This window comes from Podarcis cretensis, assembly GCF_951804945.1.
Source record: "Podarcis cretensis genome assembly, chromosome: 8".
NCBI classification, from domain to species: domain Eukaryota; kingdom Metazoa; phylum Chordata; class Lepidosauria; order Squamata; family Lacertidae; genus Podarcis; species Podarcis cretensis.
The window spans coordinates 5,256,441-5,275,002 of NC_137177.1; the positions used below are offsets into that span (position 1 = coordinate 5,256,441).

An 18,562-nucleotide genomic window follows, 5' to 3' on the forward strand; every position below is an offset into this window, starting at 1 on the left:
GGGTTGCACCCACCCATTCCATTGGGGTGGATGTGGCGATTTCTGACTCGAGCGCTGATTGAATTTCACAAGTACCGTATTTTTCGCCCTATAGGACACACTTTTCCCCCTCCAAAATGAAGGGGAAATGTGTGTGCGTCCTATGGGGCGAATGCAGGCTTTCGCTGAAGCCTGGAGAGCGAGAGGGGTCGGTGCGCACCGACCCCTCTCGCTCTACAGGCTTCGCGCACCTCTCAGCAAGCAGTGGGAGCCCAGCGCTGGCTCCCGCTGCTTGCAGAGAGTTGCTTGCACGCTGAAGCCTGCGCGCGCTGAGCTCAGCCCCGCACCTGGGGGGGAAATAATTTTTTCCCCTTTATTCCCCCCCCCCAAAAAAAACTAGGTGTGCCTTATGGGACGGTGCGTCCTATAGGGCGAAAAATACGGTATCCGTTCCTGAGGAACTGCGGTGGCTAAGACCCTCTGCTGTGGGCAAGGAAACTGGTTCGCTCCTCACTCAGCAGCCAGGCAGCCACCAGGCGGCCCTAGGAAGCCCCCTCCACCCCCAGGGAAAGAACTGCGCAGCCTCCCTCGCCAGGCTCCACAGGAAGTGCTTTGCTTGGAAGAAAACCCCAAATGCACCTGCTGTCACTTCTGTTCCTACCTGGGACAGCACCACAGTTGGGGGGGTGCGCGTGTGAAACGATCTTGATAAGATCTTAATTGCACTGGCCATCTAATTGCTTTATGGCCTCAATTAGCCCCAGTGGTCCGGCACGCTCCCAGCCAAGCTGCGCAGACCTTTGCTTCTCCGGTTTCGTCTAGCAGAGTAAAAACACAGCGGATCAAAACTGTCGCAGTCTGCTTCAGATCCAAATACACCAAGCACTGTGTATGTCCAAATTCAACAGTTCTTTATTGTAGCAAATATTTACAGCTCAGCATTTCCCAAAATCTCCTGGACTGCTAGCATTCATGGCTTCCGTCCGTCTCTCTCAGAGACACAGAGAGAACAACAAGCTCCTCCCTCCTTTTCCACGTCAGAATGGGAGGCACACTCAGAACAAAAATTAACCCAGTAAGTTCTGAAACCCAACACCCCCTCTTGCCTCCATTCCTGACAAGACCTGTGGATGTACCTTTGCAGACCTCTGTGAGATCAATCCCTTCCCCAATGCCTTGCGCCCTCTCCTGGCGTTCCTGTCAGGCATCTGTGGAACATCCTCACAACTCTCAGATTCGCACTGTGCGAAACTTACCCACGCACCTGTGGCCTGATACCTCTCAGGTGGAATTCCCTTCGTTGTGCGACTGGACCTCCTGGGCACAAACTCAGGCACTTCCTCTGACTCACTGTGGTCAGCAGGTGTGTCCTTTGCATCCTGGGATTCCCCCTCTGACTTAACGCGTCTTCGAACCCTTGGAATTACCCTCACAGGAGAACTAGGCTCACTCTTGGGCTCCCTTTTTACAACTTGCGGAGATGCCCCATCCTGCTCCTGACTTTGGTCAGTGAGCTGATCGTCATCAGCAGACTCAGCCCCTGGCTCTCCTTCCTCCTCATCAGAACCTTCCTGCTCTGAATCGGAAAGACATTCTGAAAGAATATCGCGTCTGGCAGGGGTCTTTGACCTTTCCTCCTGCTTACAGAACTCAGCGTGTTTACTGATCAGTAGCTTACTCTGATCACCTGACGGATACGCAAACCTCCATGCACGAGCCGTTGGCTCATACCCACAGAAGATCATTTTCTGGAACTTGGGTTCATCCGGCCCTCGCAAAGCTTCAGGCACCGGCAGCAAGGCCGTTGATCCGAACTCACGGAGGAAGTGAACCTGCGGTTTCCTCCCGTGAAGCATGAAAAACGGTGTGTCTCCTACCACTGAATTGTAGGACCGATTCCAGGTGAAGCTCACATATTTAACTGCCTCCATCCAAAACTTCGGAGATAACCCAGAATCTGACAGCATCACCTGTGCAGCCTTAACCAGAGCCTCACTTCTGAGCTCTGCCACCCCCCTCTGTTGAGGAGAAGTCACTGTGTGACTTATCCCTTTCTTGTGAAAGAACTCCTGCAAAGCAGACCCAGTAAACTGTGAACCTCTGTCACTAGCAATTTCCCTGACTCTGGTGGAGAACCTTAGTTCCACCTCCTCAATCCAACACCTAATCAGCTGTGCTGCATCTTCCTTGGATTTGAGACCATGTGTCCAGGTGTTCTGCGAAAAATCATCCTGCAGTGTCAGCAGAAACCTGGCCCCTCCCAAACTTGGTTCCTTCATGGGACCCAACAGATCTATGTGTACAAGATCAAAAGGTTTTGTGGTTACCCTCTCCACCCTGGGGTAACTGCACCCTCTTACCTTTGCCTGTCTGCAAGCCTGACAATCTAGGACTCTTGCACATTCTGCAATTCTACAGCCTTTGGAAACCTCAGGTAGCACCTGTAGTTCTTCAAGACAAGCATGAGCTGTCTTCCTATGCCACACACACGAACATGAAACATGAGTGGGAACTGTAGCACGCAGGGCTTGTGCTTTCTCAACCTTCCCCTCACCCTCCAGAGACGTTTTAAGAATGAAGAGATCATTCTGCCCCTTTGCAACTCTGACCAGTTGCTTCCCTCCTTTGGAGATTGTACAAACATCGTGTTCAAAGCAAACCTTAAACCCCTTTTTCAACAAATAAGGCACAGATAAAATACAGTGTTGCACTCCTGGCACAATGCAAACTTCCATCTGCTCCTGCAAAACAGAAAACAATACATTTGCAACATTAGTCACATTTTTCTTTGTCCCATTTGCAAACTGAACAGTTTTTCCAGCCGGAATTGCCTTGCAATTCCACATCTCGACTGCAGGGGTCTCTGGGATCAGGTGGCAGTTAGCTGCTGAGTCGATTAAAAAGCGAAAATTAGTGTGTCTCTCAGAGCTGTCCTCAAACAAAACCATACTGGCAACAAACGTCCCGCTGCCCCCTGTCTTTGGGCTTCTGCAGCAGTTCTGTCTGGTTGTCTTGGCAACCAACTCCCCCTTGCTCAGGACCTTGGCAGCTTCCGTAGAAGTAGCCTCCTCCGTTGCCTTGGAGACCGGCCTGGCCTCTGCGTTCTCACGCGACTCTTTAGGCCTTATCTTCACTTTGTCCAGGTGGCCGACCTTGAAGCGTCTAGCTCTCCTCAGCTTCCCAGACTTTGCATGACGACGATCCCCAGTGGAAAAATACTGCCCAGGGCTCCTTTCAGCTGGCCTGGCCCCCCTTCTTCCGGAAGAGCACTCTGTGCCAGCCCTGCCCTCGCTGAAACTGCGTTTCACTTCAGCACTCACAGTGGAAAACTTTTGAAACTTGCCTTTGGAATTCTCAGCCCCCCCGACTTGCACTTCAGGGACTGGGGCTACAGCCATTTCTAGGCTCTTCGTGACTCCTCCAGGGCTCTGGCATCCTGCTGAAGTTTCACACAAACTTCTCAGCACCTCCCAGGCAGCCCTTGCTGACTTTACGCCCTCCAAACTGGGCAAAAGTGATGCATGTACGCATGCTTTTAGCATAGCAAGCTCTCTTTGCATTCTCTGCTGGCTTTCTTCAGGCAACGCAGCCTCAAAGCCTGTAATGTCTGTCCCTTCAGGACCCAAGGGAAGTGGTTCTCTCTGGCTTACATTCCAAAGCCCAGTAACCAGAAACCAACCCCTTACTCTTCTGGACCAGGTTGCCCAACTTCTTAAAGTGAGCTTTTCAAGCGGAACGTCTTCAAAGACCAGGCTGTCTGCCATTCTCTCCTCTTTCCCGGGGCCCAGCTGTACTCACGTTTCACCAGTCAGCCCTCCGGCACCCGATTCCTCAGCTGCTTTCTCAGCTCTCTGCCTCAGCAACTCTTGCCTCTCTGCAGCAGGCAAAACACAGAACGTAGACCTCTGCCGCTTCAGTAGCATCTCCCAGCTATTCAAAGCTGACTTCAAGACTTCAAAGCTCACCGGCAGACTCTTAGCAACAGTTTTATTAGCGGTAATTAGGTCCTCCCATAACCTGTGAAACGATCTTGATAAGATCTTAATTGCACTGGCCATCTAATTGCTTTATGGCCTCAATTAGCCCCAGTGGTCCGGCACGCTCCCAGCCAAGCTGCGCAGACCTTTGCTTCTCCGGTTTCGTCTAGCAGAGTAAAAACACAGCGGATCAAAACTGTCGCAGTCTGCTTCAGATCCAAATACACCAAGCACTGTGTATGTCCAAATTCAACAGTTCTTTATTGTAGCAAATATTTACAGCTCAGCATTTCCCAAAATCTCCTGGACTGCTAGCATTCATGGCTTCCGTCCGTCTCTCTCAGAGACACAGAGAGAACAACAAGCTCCTCCCTCCTTTTCCACGTCAGAATGGGAGGCACACTCAGAACAAAAATTAACCCAGTAAGTTCTGAAACCCAACAGCGCGCGCGCTGAAACAGCAGCAGTCGTCTGGATGCTGAGTTTCTGAGGTCTGTCACGCGCATGATGCGCAAACTCTGCGGATCCCTAAGTGTGCCAGTGTCAGTTGGCAATGGTCGCTGTGATGTTCGGGCAGAAGAAAGCTTATGAAGCTCCAGATCAACCAGGAGAGAGGGAACATGTCAGTCGGGCATGTGTCTCTGCCAGGGTCCTACTCAAGTGTAGGCTGAACTCCTGACAGCTGGGTGGGGGTGGTACAAGAGGCTGGTGCATCTCATCTGGCCCAGGGGAGCTTTTGGGCGGCCCCACCCTGTGTCCCAGCCATTCTGCAATCTGTCCTATAGGGACATCGGAAAGCTGAGTACCAGAGTCAGGCCATGGGGTCCACCTGGACCATTGTTGCCTACACTGGCTGGCAGTGGCTCCTCTCCAGGGCTTGAGGCAGGGAGTCTCTCTACCTAGCCCCACCTGAAGACGCCAGCAGGGATTGAAGACCTCAGCTGATGCTCCACCGCTGAACAACAGTGACCCTCCCTCTCATCTTTCTCCCCCCCCCCCCCCCCCATAGCTGTCAACTTTTCCCTTTTCTTGTGAGGAATCCTATTCGGAATAAGGGAATTTCCCTTTAAAAAGGGGAAACATTGACAGATATGCCCCCCCCCACAACCTCCCAAGGCTGGTGTGAGTAGCACTCCAGATACCAGCGCAGTGCTGGGGGTCATGCTCTGCCCTCCCTGCAAAAACCCCTCACTCAGGAAAAGAGGACTTCAAGGGTGCTAAAAGTTCTGCTCTGCCAAGTTAGCTCCATCCAGGAACAGTGCTCAGAGGCTGCCATGGGCCGGGGTCATGGGCTCAGGAATAGCCCCACAAGCCCCACTTTGCAGGAGACCTCTGCCCCCAAACCCAGCTTGTCAAATATGTCACTCAGATGAAGGGAGGTGGGTCACTGGGAGGACGGCAGTGCTCTGTTCCTACGGCTCAGGCCTCTGAACATCTTCATTGGGTGTCTGGATGTGACCCTGCCAAATTGGAGCCTCCCCCCCGCCCCGCCCCCCAATGCCACCAATATTAAGCAGGGGGGGGTGATTTCTGTTGGAAGCCTTGGAATGCAACTCAGATTGTATTGAAGGTGGTCTGCAGAGGAGAAAGAGAGAGGGAGGAATGGAGGACCAGCCAGACTGTTCTTCAGCCTGTGCTGACTTTCCCAGAGGTACAAGGGAGACTCTGGGGTCGCTTCCTGCCTTTGCTCCTCCCTCCTCCCTGTGGAAGGGACACGGGTGGCACTGTGGTCTAAACCACAGGGCCTAGGACTTGCCGATGAGAAGGTCGGCGGTTCAAATCCCCATGACGGGGTGAGCTCCAATTTTTGGTCGGTCCCAGCTCCTGCCAACCTAGCAGTTCAAAAGCACGTCAAAGTGCAAGTAGATAAATAGGTACTGCTCAGGCGGGAAGATAAACAGCGTTTCCATGCGCTGCTCTGGTTCGCCAGAAGCGGCTTAGTCATGCTGGCCCCATGACCCAGAAGCTGTCTGTGGACAAACGCCGGCTCCCTCAGCCTATAGAGCGAGATGAGCGCCGCAACCCCAGAGTCATCCGCAACTGGACCTAAAGGTCAGGGGTCCCTTTACCTTTACCTCCCTGTGGAAGAGGAGACATCTCTGTGCGTCTCTTCTGATGAGGACAAAGGGCAGGCAGGTGGTTTTTTGTATCCCCCCCCCCTTAGTGAGACAGAATTCGGATCTTCCCAGTCAAGCATTTTCTTTCCTTTAATAAACTTAGCTTTCTTATTTTCTTAAACTCAGTGTGGTTCTAACCAGTGGTAAAGTGCGGTCCTCTGAAAAGCAGGGATGGCAAGGCTCAGGTCAACCTCCAAGCTGTGCGTTAACTCGACACACATCTTCCGGGAGAAGACAGACAGACCAGGAGACCATCATGAATCTAGACTGTCTCTCTCCTTTGATCTGAGCCAACCCTCTGAAGTGCAATCGTACCCCTGGGTTGCAGCTCCCTTCTTGGGAACATTCTGAGCCCTGGTCCAACTGGCTCAGTATTTTCAACATGGCCTGAATGAGGCTCCCCAGTGTTTGGGTCTGGGAATGTCTCCCAGTCTTTCCTGGAGATGCTGCCAGCAGGGATTGACCCTGGGGCCTTCTGCATGCAAGGCAGGTGACCTCTCACTGAGCTATGGCCCTTCCCTCCCTCCTTTCGACATCTTGGATCGCATCCTCTGAGAACAAGGGAGCAATCATGGCTCCTTGGGACTCTGGTTGAGCTGCTTAGCTTAGAACCAGGAAACCCTCTCCTACCCAAAATTATCTTTCCTAAAATAAAGGCCTTTGCTATTTTACAAAGGCAATCCCTCTCTCCTAACCAGATTCACAAGCCGGATGCTTGCTCTGCATACCAGGTCCAAGAACCTCGTGGATTTCTTGTTTCAGGAAAGCGGGGTGGGGGAGACTGCTGTCCTCTCCCCCTGCTCCCTGCTGGGGAGGGACAATGGCCAGATCCAGCAGGGCTCCCCTTTGGCCCTTAGCCCCACAACATTTCGTAGAATCATAGAATTGCAGAGTCGGAAGGGTCCCTAAGCACCATCCAGCCAAACCCCTTCCAACGCAGGAAAACGCAGCTGACCCGTATGGGTATCGAACCTGCAACCTTGGCTTTATCAGCACCATGCTCTAACCAACTGAGCTACTGAAGCAGAGTGCTAGGGGCTGCCTCTTCACACCTGGGGGGTGTCTGGGAGCTCAGAGGGGAAGCCATCCTTTCTGGAGGTGAACAGGGTGCCATGAGGGTGCTCAGGAAGGGAGAAGAGATGTAAGAAGAGGGGGAGGGAATGTTTTCCAGGTGAGGAAAGGACACCCTGACCCCAGATTCATAACAGGGCACTTGTTCTCAGCCCCCACCACCTTCTGCTAAGTTTGGGGAGGGGCATGTGCTCTAAGGGCTGACTTCAACTCTCCCCAATGGCACCCTGATCTGCTCCTTCTGGGGTGCCCCTCTCTGCTCCCAGTGCCCCATAGCCAATCGGACAGAGGCACATCTTGCAAATTCTCTCGGGGTTTTGTTTTGTTTTTTTGGTTTGGTTTAGGTTTTTGTTTTTATATAGAAAAAGGCAAAGCACAAAGAAGCAGCCCCCAACAGTGTTTTGGCAAAATGCTACATGGTCAAGTCCCAATCTGTCCTTCGTGGGTGGCATAGCTCTGAGCTGGGGCTTCTCTGGCCACCGTGGCACCCACCAGGGGCTCGCTGGGCACCTGGCGGCATCTTCCTGGGTCCTGGAGTGCAGCGGGTGGTGGGTTCAGGGCACGGCTGGCACCACGTGCAGAAGCCTCTGTCTGTCTCCGATGGGGCAGCTACGCAATCATCTCCTTCTCTCGCTGGCTGCAGCGGCTGATCTTAATCTCTGTCAGCTGGATGTAGCGTAAGACATTGGTGTCTGCAAGGAAAGGGAGAGGCAGAGCCTGTGAGGAGGAGGAGGAAGAGGAGCCACGGCAGCTCTCCCTTCCCTGGCCGCATCCTGCAAACCCAAGACAAGTCCTCCTGCCCAGGGTTAACCCTCCCCAGCCATAGCTGTCAACTTACAGATTTGAAAATAAGGGACCAGCAGCCTGGAAAATAAGGGACCAGCAGCCAAAATAAGGGATTTTAGTCAACCACCAGCCAAACGAAGCCTCAAGCGGGGGTTCCCACAGCGCAGCAACCCGGCAAAGGGGATGCAGCAAGGAAAACCACCGTCACCTCTCCGCTGGGAAGCACTGAGCAAAGGCGAGTCCCCAGGCAACACAGCCAATTTGATCGGCACAAGGCATGCAAGCTCCACCCCCCCAGTCGTTCTTAGACTCCTTATTGGGTGAGCAACGCAGCCAAGCAACACAGTTGGAGCCTCCCTCCTCCCTGGCTGGCAGAGAGGGAGGTAGGGAGAGGAGCTGCTTCCTTTGAAACCCGGGAAATTTAAGGGACATCATCAAGAAGGGACAGTAGCAGGACCCGGCATTGGGATAAGGGACTGTCCCACCAAAAAAGGGACGCTTGACAGCTATGTCCCCTGCTGGTTCAGCCAGGTCCCATTCAGGGAGGGGTCCTTCCCAGCCAGCCCTCCTAGTCACAGTCCTTTTAAGCTATAGGTGCCGCCAGGGGTTGAACCCAAATCCTTTGCACCCCAAAGGTGCGCTGTGCCACCGAGCTGTGATTTCAGGTCTTGCCACCTTCCCTTTCCATAGCCAAGCAGGTCCCCTGCTTCTCCCTCCCAGCAAGGCACAAGCAAGTGAAATAAAAAAAGTTAAGGTCTTATATATATATAATAAATATTCATAACTGCATATATAAACCGCACACCTGAAACCCCACAGAAAAAGTCCTGAAACCATTTTGTCCCTCCCAAATTGACCTCAAATATTTCTCTGCAAGGTCGAAGGAAAATGGAAAAGCCTCCCCATTGTCTTTTCCTTCACAAATCCTGCCTTAAGGGTATGTCTGTGTATGAATAGGGTGAGTGTGTGACCTGGCTCAGATATTTATCATTACAAAAGACTGGCCAGGCTCCCCAGGGTATCCAATCAAGTAAGCATTAACAGGAGGTAAAACAACGCACTCAGATTTCTGTTGTAGACCGCCTCTTCTGTGATGTAGGTATGATGTTTCTTGGAATCAAGGGCAGGCAATTTAAAATGTCGATATAAGGGCGGGCACACATGGGTTCTGGGTCCTCCTCCTTCTCCTGCATGTGAGGGGAGCACCCTATTGCAACAGTCAATAAAGATCAAGCTTACGAGCTGCTTTGCTTCTCAATATTCTCTGGTTGGCCTCTGCTATTTTCTCCGACCGATGGAGAACCTACAAAGGACTCTATAAGGGCTCTTGTGTCCCCCATAAGGGAATAAGGGCAGATTTTTGTTTATTACACAAGGCACCCACCTTCTTATGAAGAAAGCTTGCAGTGTTTGGGGCTTTTTAGCTCAGAGGAAAGGCAGGTGAGAGACGACGTTGATAAGGAGTTTATAAAATTAGGCATGGCCTTGAGAAAGCCAACAGAGAAATACTCAAAGTCGTGGGGAAGCTGAATATTGGAAGAGTCTGGGTAGGTAAAAGAAAACCCTCCTTTTACCTATGGAACTCCCTTCCACAGGAGACAGAGGTGGCTATAAAATAAGATTAGAGTAATTCATGGAGGAGGAGAGGGCTTTGGATGGCTACTAGCCAGGATTATTGTTCTCTGCCTCCACTGTCAGAGGCAGCTGTTGTAAACGAAAAATTGCCCTTTTCCCTTATGGGGTATCCAAGAGCCCATATAGAGTCCTTACGTAGGTTCCTTATTGGTAGGAGAGAATAATAGAGGCCAACCAGAGAATATTGAGAAGCAAAGCAGCTAGGAAGCTTGATCTTTATTGATCTGTTGCAACAGGGTGCTCCCTTCACCACACTCAGGAGGGAGGAGAAACCCAGAACAATGGTGTGCAAGGCCTTATAAAGACTTTTGAAATTGCCACTCTGTAGATCAAGACCACCCCCAGAAACATCACACATACATCACAGAAGGGGTGTAACGTAAGACCACCCCCCAGATACATCATACCTACATCACAGAAAAGGTGGTCTACAACAGAAATTTGAATGTTGTTTTTCTCCTGTCGTTGTTTATCTCCTGTCTGGCAGGTTACTTGATTGGATTTCCTGGGTAGCCTGGCCAGTCTTTTGTAATGATAAATACTTATTTCCTGGGCCAGGTCACAGGCTCACACCCTATTCATATCTTAAATGTGCCCTTAAGACAGGATTTGTGAGGAAGGAGACAATGGGGAGGTTTCCCACTTTGACCTTGCAGAGAAAACATTTGCTCAGTTTAGGAATCAAAATGGCTTCAGGTCGGTCTTCCTGTGCTGATCTATGTACATGCGGTTATGAACATTACCATATGTCTAAGACCTCAAAATTCCTATCACACAGTAATGCTGGAAAGCACAGGAGGGGAGAGTGTTCAAATCCTGTTTGCGGGTTTCCCTTTTGGGCATCTGACCGGCTACTGTGAGAGCAGGATGCTGGCCTCAAATGGCCTGATCCAGCAGCCTTTTCTTATGTTCTTAAAGTGGAGGAGCTGCCAGGGGTTGAGCCCCAGACTCCTGAGCCCCAAGGAGGGGCTCTGCCTCTGAGTTGCGCTCCGTTTCAGGCCTTGGCAGCTGCCTCTTCCACTCCCACCCCCTTGCCCCACCTCTCCCTCCTGCCACGGGCCAAGCAAACCACCCACCTGCAGGCTCGAGGCTCTTGGCCTCTTTCAAATAGAGCAGGGCGTTGTCGTAGTCGCCCAGGTGGTAGAAGGCGATGCCCGCCCGGTACATGGCTTTGAAGTTCCTCTTCTCCTTGGCAAGAACCTTGAGGCAGTAGTCCCGCACCCTCTCATAGTTCACCAGCTCCGATTGCAACAGGCAGGCTGGAGAGAGAGAGAGAGAGAGAGGTTGGGGTGTGAATAGATCAGGGGTAGGCAAACTAGAAGGTCGGTGGTTCGAATCCCCGCGACGGGGTGAGCTCCCGTTGCTCGGTCCCTGCTCCTGCCAACCTAGCAGTTTGAAAGCACACCTGTGCAAGTAGATAAATAGGTACTGCTCCGGCGGGAAGGTAAACGGCGTTTCCGTGCGCTGCTTTGGTTCGCCAGAAGCTTCTTAGTCCTGTTGGCCACATGACCCGGAAGCTGTACGCCGGCTCCCTCGGCCAGTAAAGCGAGATGAGCGCTGCAACCCCAGAGTCGGCCACGACTGGACCTAATGGTAAGGGGTCCCTTTACCTTTACCTAGGCAAACTAAGCCCTGGGGACCGGATGCAGCCCAATCGCCTTCTCAATCCGGCCAGCGGACGGTCTAGGAAACAGCGTGTTTTTACATGAGTTGAATGTGTCCTTTTATTTAAAATGCATCTCTGGGTTATTTGTGGGGCATAGGAATTAGTTCATTTCCCCCAAAAAAATATAGTCTGGCCCATCACATGGTCTGAGGGACGGTGGACCGGCCCCCTGCTGAAAAAGGTTGCTGACCCCTGGAATAGATGCTAGGAGAGGGCCCTCTGGTGGTTCCCTCACTGCGAGAAGTGGGGTACAGGGAACCAGGCAGAGGGCCTTCTCGGTGGTGGCGCCCGCACTGTGGAATGCCCTCCCAGCAGATGTCAAGGAAATAAACAACTATCTGACTTCAGAAGACATCTGAAGGCAGCCCTGTTTAGGAAAGTTTTTAACATTTGGTGATTTATTGTGCTTTTAATTCTGTTGGGAGCCGACTAGAGTGGCTGGGGGAACCCAGCCAGATAGGCAGGGTATGTATGTATGTATGTATGTATGTATGTATGTATGTATAAATAAATAAATAAATAAATTATTATCCTTCCTTCCTCACGTTTGTGAGTTCATCAGAGTGTCATCCATTTGCATCTTAAAAGGGAAGCTTAGATAGGCCAATTTTAGCCTATTAGTTTAAGGAATCCAGGATGCTTTAAGTAAGGCAGACTGGATTCTCCTGGTATTTCCTCCCCTTTAAAATAACAATCACACAAACAGCCTTGCAGAAAAGGTAAAAAATAGCATTTGCTCTCTCATAATACTTGCTGAAGTGTAACAGACGCAGCAGCTTTGTTCAGGCAGACTGAACACAGTAATTCAATTACAAAGACATACAGTGGTTTACGAATTTAATCTGTTCCAGAAGTCCGTTCTTAAACCAAAACCGTTCTTAAACCGAGGCGCACTTTCCCTAATGAAGCCTCCCGCCGCTGGTGCCCTTCCACCGGTCAGATTCTGTTCTTAGACCGAGGTAAAGTTCTCAAACCAAGACACTATTTCCGGTTTTGCAGAGTTTGTAAATCGAATTGTTCTTAAACCTGACTGTTCTTAAACCGAGGTACCACTGTACATAAGTCTAGCTTAGAATGCAGTCTGAGCAGGATTTGAGACATAAAATAATAATAATAAATTTTATTTATACCCCGCCCGCCCTGGCCAGAGCCGGGCTCAGGGCGGTTAACACCAGTAAAATTACAATAAAAACATAATAGAGAAAAAAAACACGAATTTAAAATACAGGTTAAAATGCAATATAAAATGCAGCCTCATTTTAAAAGTAGCCCATAAATCAAAACCATAAGGGGAGGGAAACATAAGGGTCAGACTGAGTCCAAACCAAAGGCCAGGCAGAACAGCTCTTTCTTGCAGGCCCTGCAGAAAGATGTCAAGTCCCGCAGGGCCCTGGTCTCTTGTGACAGAGCGTTCCACCAAGTCGGGGCCAGTATTGAAAAGGCCCTGCCCCTAGTTGAGACTTAGCAGATGTTCTCACATTGCTGGCAGAGTAGGGGAAAAGATAGAAAGAGAGCACACCAAAGCAGGTAGGAGCATAAACAGCTATTCCCCCTGCCCCTCTATCTATGCACAGTGGGGGTGTCTTTCGCAGAGTTCTCTCTTGCAAGTTTACAGGAAATCTCTATGAGCTTCAGCTGCTATCCTGTGCCTGTCTAGCAAACATGAATTCTTGGCTTGACTACACTTTAAATATCCCACAGGAGAGTTAGTTAATGAGGGAGCCAGGGAGACCATACACCCCCTCCAGCCTTTTCCCAGGTGGCTCCTTCTGAATCCTTGCCCACCCTGATCCTGCAAACCTGCATGCTGCTCCACCTGGCCTTGGCGCAATAGCCCTATGTGCCCAAGAATGCAACCACTATCAATGATATTGATTTTTTTAAATTAAAAAATATATTTTAAATATTTATAAACTGCACTTTCATGGGAAAAGAACAAGGCCTAGCACAGGACAGGACAGAAGGCCAGGATGCAGCCCCCACCCGGCTGGCCTTTCAACAAGCTGCATCATTGGGACACAGGTGGCGCTGTGGGTTAAACCACAGAGCCTAGGACTTGCCGATCAGATTCCCCGCGACGGGGTGAGCTTCCGTTGCTCGGTCCCTGTTCCTGCCAACCTAGCAGTTCGAAAGCACATCAAAGTGCAAGTAGATAAATAGGTACCGCTCTGGCAGGAAGGTAAATGGCATTTCCGTGTGCTGCTCTGGTTGGCCACATGACCCGGAAGCTGTACACCAGCTCCCTCGGCCAGTAAAGCGAGATGAGCGCCGCAACCCCAGAGTCGGCCACGACTGGACCTAATGGTCAGGGGTCTCTTTAAAAACAAAAACAAAAAAAAGCTGCAGCATTGTCACCAGGGAGGGGCGTGCGCAGGGGGTGACATCCTCCCGCCCAGCTTGGTTGGGTCTCTTGAGTTGAAAGGCAGCTGTGCCACAAGGCAGGTGCTGAAGGAGATTGGGCCAGGACCCCCGCAAAGGGATACTCGTCCCCCCACCCCTCAACTGTGCTGAAAAAAAAAGTCCTGGAAATCAGAAGGAGTACCAACATTGAAAGATCGGCAATATAATTTTTTTGGAATACTTGAATTAGCAAAAATTACGGCAACAGTTAGAATGCAATCTAATCAAAATCTCAAACAGGAATGGAAATGTGTAGAAGAATACATGGCCAAAACATGCTCCAACAGGAATTTATTGATTATGCATAGACTGATTCCACAAAGTTAAGCTAAGCTAAGCTGATATATAAGACTGAATGTATAATAATTAAGATACAAAAAAATACAATCTCAATAATAAAGTTATAAAATAATAACAAGGAAGTCACGCACAGGTGGAGGGAAGACACAGGGCAAGAAATAAGAAATGGATAAATGTTGGTACATAATGAAACGTGAAAATGTGAATTTACGAATACAGCGGTACCTCGGGTTACATACGCTTCAGGTTACAGACTCTGCTAACCCAGAAATAGTACCACAGGTTAAGAACTTTGCCTCAGGATGAGAACAGAAATTGTCCTCTGGCAGTGTGGCGGCAGCAGGAGGCCCCATTAGCTAAAGTGGTGCTTCAGGTTAAGAACAGACCTCCAGAACGAATTAAGTTCTAAACTGGAGGTACCACAGTATAATGTATATGTATCATTATGTAAAGATTTCATATATGTATTGCAACATTAATAATAAAATAAAATAAAATAAAATAAAATAAAATAAAATAAAATAAAATAAAATAAAATAAAATTTAAAAGTCCTGTTTTAGGGGTGCCATTGCAATGGCAGAGCTTTGATGCTTACAATGTTCCTGGCAGATCTGTCCGGTTGGGCTTGATGTGCCCCTCCTCCCTCCTCCTTTCCTCATCTGCCATCCAAATCATTCTCTTCCTGGCTGTTTTTCACGAGGCAAAACACAGGCAGGTTCATTTAAGGTTGCCCCCCTCCCTTCTGCTTGACTCCGGCCGTGGCTGCTCTGCTTTGCCCCCTCTGCCACCCTGCAGGGGGGCAGGAAGCCCACATAACGCAGCATGAGGGGCCAGATTCAACCTCCCTCCTGAGAATCTCAATATTCTTCCTCAAAAGCAAGGGTCAGCAACCTTTTTCAGCCATGGGCCAGTCCACTGTCCCTCAGACCATGTGGGGGGCCAGACTATATTTTGAAAAAAAGTAGGATTGAATTCCTATGCCCCACAAATAACCCAGAGATGCATTTTAAATAAAAGGACACATTCTGCTAATGTAAAAACACGCTGATTCCTGGGCTGTCCGCAGGCCGGATTGAGAAGGCGATTGGGCCGCATCCAGCCCCCAGGCCTTAGTTTGCCTAGTAAAGGTAAAGGGACCCCTGTCCATTAGGTCCACTTGCAGATGACTCTGGGGTTGTGGTTCGCCAGAAGCGGCTTCGTCATGCTGGCCACATGACCCAGAAGCTGTACGCCGGCTCCCTCAGCCAGCAAAGTGAGATGAGCGCCGCAACCCCAGAGTCGGCCAAGATGGGACCTAATGGTCAGGGGTTGACATTTTGTGTGAATCATAAAAGTCGCCAAACCAAAAAAAGCAGTCAGGTGTCACCAACAAGAGCTAGCGTCGCTGTGGTGCAACGGATAGAGTGCTGGCTCTTGGCCAGGGAGCCCTGGGTTCAAATCTCTTCACTCAGCCATTAAGCTCTCCAGGCCAGTCACTAAATTTATGCAAAATTCATCTCACAGTGTTGCTGTAAGGGCAGAACGGGGGTGGGAAATGTTGGGTCTTCCCTGATTTTATTTTATTTTTTGAAGAAATGCCCCCCCCTCAATATGTGGTGAAGCTGTTGGTCATAGCAACTATTGAGGAAATGGCTCAATTATATTGCACAAGAGGCAATGTAAATATTAAAGCGTATCAAACACAAAGGCTGCGTCTTGTGATACATGCGAGAAATTCCCTTTGCTAAGACATAGAAGCCAAGCTAGATACCAAGAAGAACTAATTAGGAATTAGCTAATTAGAGGACTAATGAGTATGTTACACCCGGTCTCTAAAACAGGAAGAGAAGAAAAGAGGGAACTGAACCATACAATCCAATATATTAAGTATTGGGTTTCCCTGACTTAGGGGTCGGCTGCTGGCTGCCATAGGCAGTATTATTACCCCTTCTTATCCTTTGGGAGATACACATATAAATAAGGATTTGTATAGTATTAAAACTTCATAGGATTGTAGCAAATTCCAAGAGATGTGAATATTTGAGATTATAATTGAGAAGCACTTACACCCCTTCCCTTTCTTCATGTTGTTGTTGTTGTTGTTGTTGTTGTTGTTGTTGTTGTTGTTGTTGTCGTCAAATTAAATTTATATACCACCCTTCATCAAAAGATTTCAGGGCGGTTTACAGAATAAATGGTATTGTCCAGATTTGTATGACTTAAAAAGGGGAGTTGGGAGTGGCAGAGCCTTGTCCACTGACTTGAGCTCCTTGGAGGAATGGTGGAAATTATTATTATTATTATTATTATTATTATTATTATTATTATTATTATTAATACCCCGCCCATCTGGCTGGGTTTCCCTAGCCACTCTGGGCGGCTTCTAACCAAATATTAAAAATACAATAAAACATCAAATGTAATACTTCTGAATTTCGAGGGGAATAAATGGATTTCAGTCCTGCGGGCTAGCATTCAAAAATGTTATGTCAAAATTGTAAATGTTGGTGAATGAGATTCGCATGGTTCTGTTTCATCCCCAGCAGGAAGTACCCAAAAAAAAGAGAAAGGAGAAGGTGAGGGAGGGGCAAGGAGGGTCAAAGGTCAAGGAGGGGGTCACTGCCGGAGGGGAGGCCACCGCCAATATACAAAAGTCTTAAACACATACACCTGATGGATTCCCAAGGGAATCTTCAACCCTTGGCCTTGGCTGCGATGTTCCTCCTCTCCACTTGGAAGAGGAGGACCTTGGGAGATGGACCAGTGGGTGGGTGGGGAGAACATCCCTTGGACTTTGTGAGATTTTGAATATTTTGTTAAGGGAGGGGTGGCCATCTGGCCAGCAACATCACTGGCCACCTCACCATCCCTGGCTCTTGGGTCTTCTATTCATTTTCTATTCATTTTCTCAGACGGCAGGTGGACACCTTAACCATAAGGCAGCATTTTCTGCCTCACCCCCTGCCCCCCCCCCCAACTTGATTCCTCCTGGCACCACTTCCCAGGGGCTGAGCCTCTGACTTTGGCCCTTTGGGCTGGAGGCTTCTCTGCTTGGTATTATCCTGGCAACCTGAACAGTCCCCTGGGGACCCCGTACCTGCAACACCAGGCCTTTCCCTGGCGTTGCAGGTTGCAGGGTTCAGATCTCCACAGACCCCCCACTAAAGAGCTGCAAATTCTCTGGTGCAAAGGGGACCCCCCTAAACGAGGGACGTCCTTGCCCGTTTCCCAGAGGGGGCGCTTTTGACTAGGAAGGGATCAGAGGCTGGGTCTTGGCCCCAATTAGGGGTGCCAACTTGAATAAAATACAGTGGACGCTCGGGTTGCGAACATGATCCATGATGGAAGCACATTCGCAACCCATAGCATTTGCAACATGTGCACGTGTGGGTTGCGATTCGGCGCTTCTGTGCATGCGCAAAGCACGATTTAGTGCTTCTGTGCATGCGCAAGCGCTGAAACCTGGGATTAATCTGTTCCGGTGCTTCCGGGTTCGGTGCAGTGCGCCACCCGAAATCACACAACCTGAAGCATCTGTAATCCAAGGTATGACTGTATTGTGGGGGCCCAGGTAAGCCCTACCCTGCATAATCACACGCTATTCGAATGGCAATGCCCGTCAACTTAGAAGGGGCAGCCCCCTCAAATATTCTGGCCCCTAGGAGTAGGAAAGCAGGATTGGAAAGGGCTCCCCCTGCCGGCTGGACACGGGAGGCGCATGAGAGGGAGTCAGAGACACGTCTGAAGGCGGGACAGCTTCGTCACGACACCGGGGTTCTCCTGCACGCTTGGAGTACCTTCCAAACTGGGAGGGGGGGTCCCGTTGCCAGGCGAGGGCCCCCCACCTTCTTCCTCTGGGCCTGGCACACAGCTCCCCTCACCCCCCCCCCAAAAAAAGAGCATCCGCCCCAGCCTTACCCGTCAGGCTGTTGTAGCACTCGATCTCGGTGCCCTCGACCAGCGCCCGCTGCTCCTCGGAGAGGCGCTGCTGCCACCCGGCCCTCCGCAGCGGGCTGCTGCCCTCCTCGGCCTCGACTTCCAGCCCCTTGAGCTGCAGCAGCGCCCGGTGGTACTTCCCGATGGCCTCGCGGAACTTCTTCTGCTTGTAGCAGCGCCCGCCCTCGGCCTTGAACTCCACCGCCTGCCGGATCTTGGCCTCCAGGTCCGGCTGGGGCTCGGCGGCGCCCGCGGCGGCGGCAGCGGCCCCGCGCAGGTGGGCCCGGCCGCCCCCGACGGCCGCCCCTCCGCCGCTGCTGCCCCCTCCGCCGCCGGCCTGCGGGCAGCTCCTCTTATAGGGGCTGCGCTCGTCCATAGCCCCCCTCACAGGCCCATGCTCGGGCGCCTGTCTCCGCTGCACCAGCTGGAAGAGCGCGCTGTGCATCGACGGCGCCCCGGAGCGGAGCTTCAGCACCAGGGACAGCGCGCTAGCGGTGCATTGTGGGAAACTCCCTCCGCATCAGCACCGCCGGCCGGGCTGACCTCGGATGTCTCGGCGCCCAGCGAGGAGGCGGCGGCGGCAGGCAGGCGCCCTTCCGCTTGCAGGGACTGGGGGCGGGAGGGGGGGGGACGCAAAGGAAGGGAGGGGTCACAGGCAAGCCCCGCCTCCTCCGGAGTATGGGTGCGGGTGGGGTTGTGCCGGGAGCGCCGTTTC

The 18,562-nt window shown here is 51.0% G+C and overlaps 1 protein-coding gene across 1 annotated transcript; it reads right to left on the bottom strand.

Moving 5' to 3' along the window:
- Positions 1-7,459: 7,459 nt before the first annotated feature.
- Positions 7,460-18,452, bottom strand: TTC9B (tetratricopeptide repeat domain 9B). Its single transcript, XM_079985758.1, has 3 exons — positions 17,830-18,452; positions 10,642-10,824; positions 7,460-7,836 (listed from the first exon to the last, which is right to left on the bottom strand). The coding sequence occupies exons 1-3, from the start codon at positions 18,290-18,292 to the stop codon at positions 7,754-7,756; spliced, it is 729 nt and encodes a 242-aa protein (XP_079841884.1). The 5' UTR covers positions 18,293-18,452; the 3' UTR covers positions 7,460-7,753.
- Between the last annotated feature and the right edge of the window lie 110 nt (positions 18,453-18,562).

Coding starts and splice junctions, on each gene's coding strand:
- TTC9B (XM_079985758.1), bottom strand. CDS start 18,292: ATGCACAGCGCGCTCTTCCAGCTGGTGCAGCGGAGACAGGCGCCCGAG. Junction 10,825..17,829: donor GTGCTACAACAGCCTGACGG/GTAAGGCTGGGG, acceptor CTCTCTCTCCAG/CCTGCCTGTTGCAATCGGAG. Junction 7,837..10,641: donor CAAGAGCCTCGAGCCTGCAG/GTGGGTGGTTTG, acceptor CTTTCCTTGCAG/ACACCAATGTCTTACGCTAC.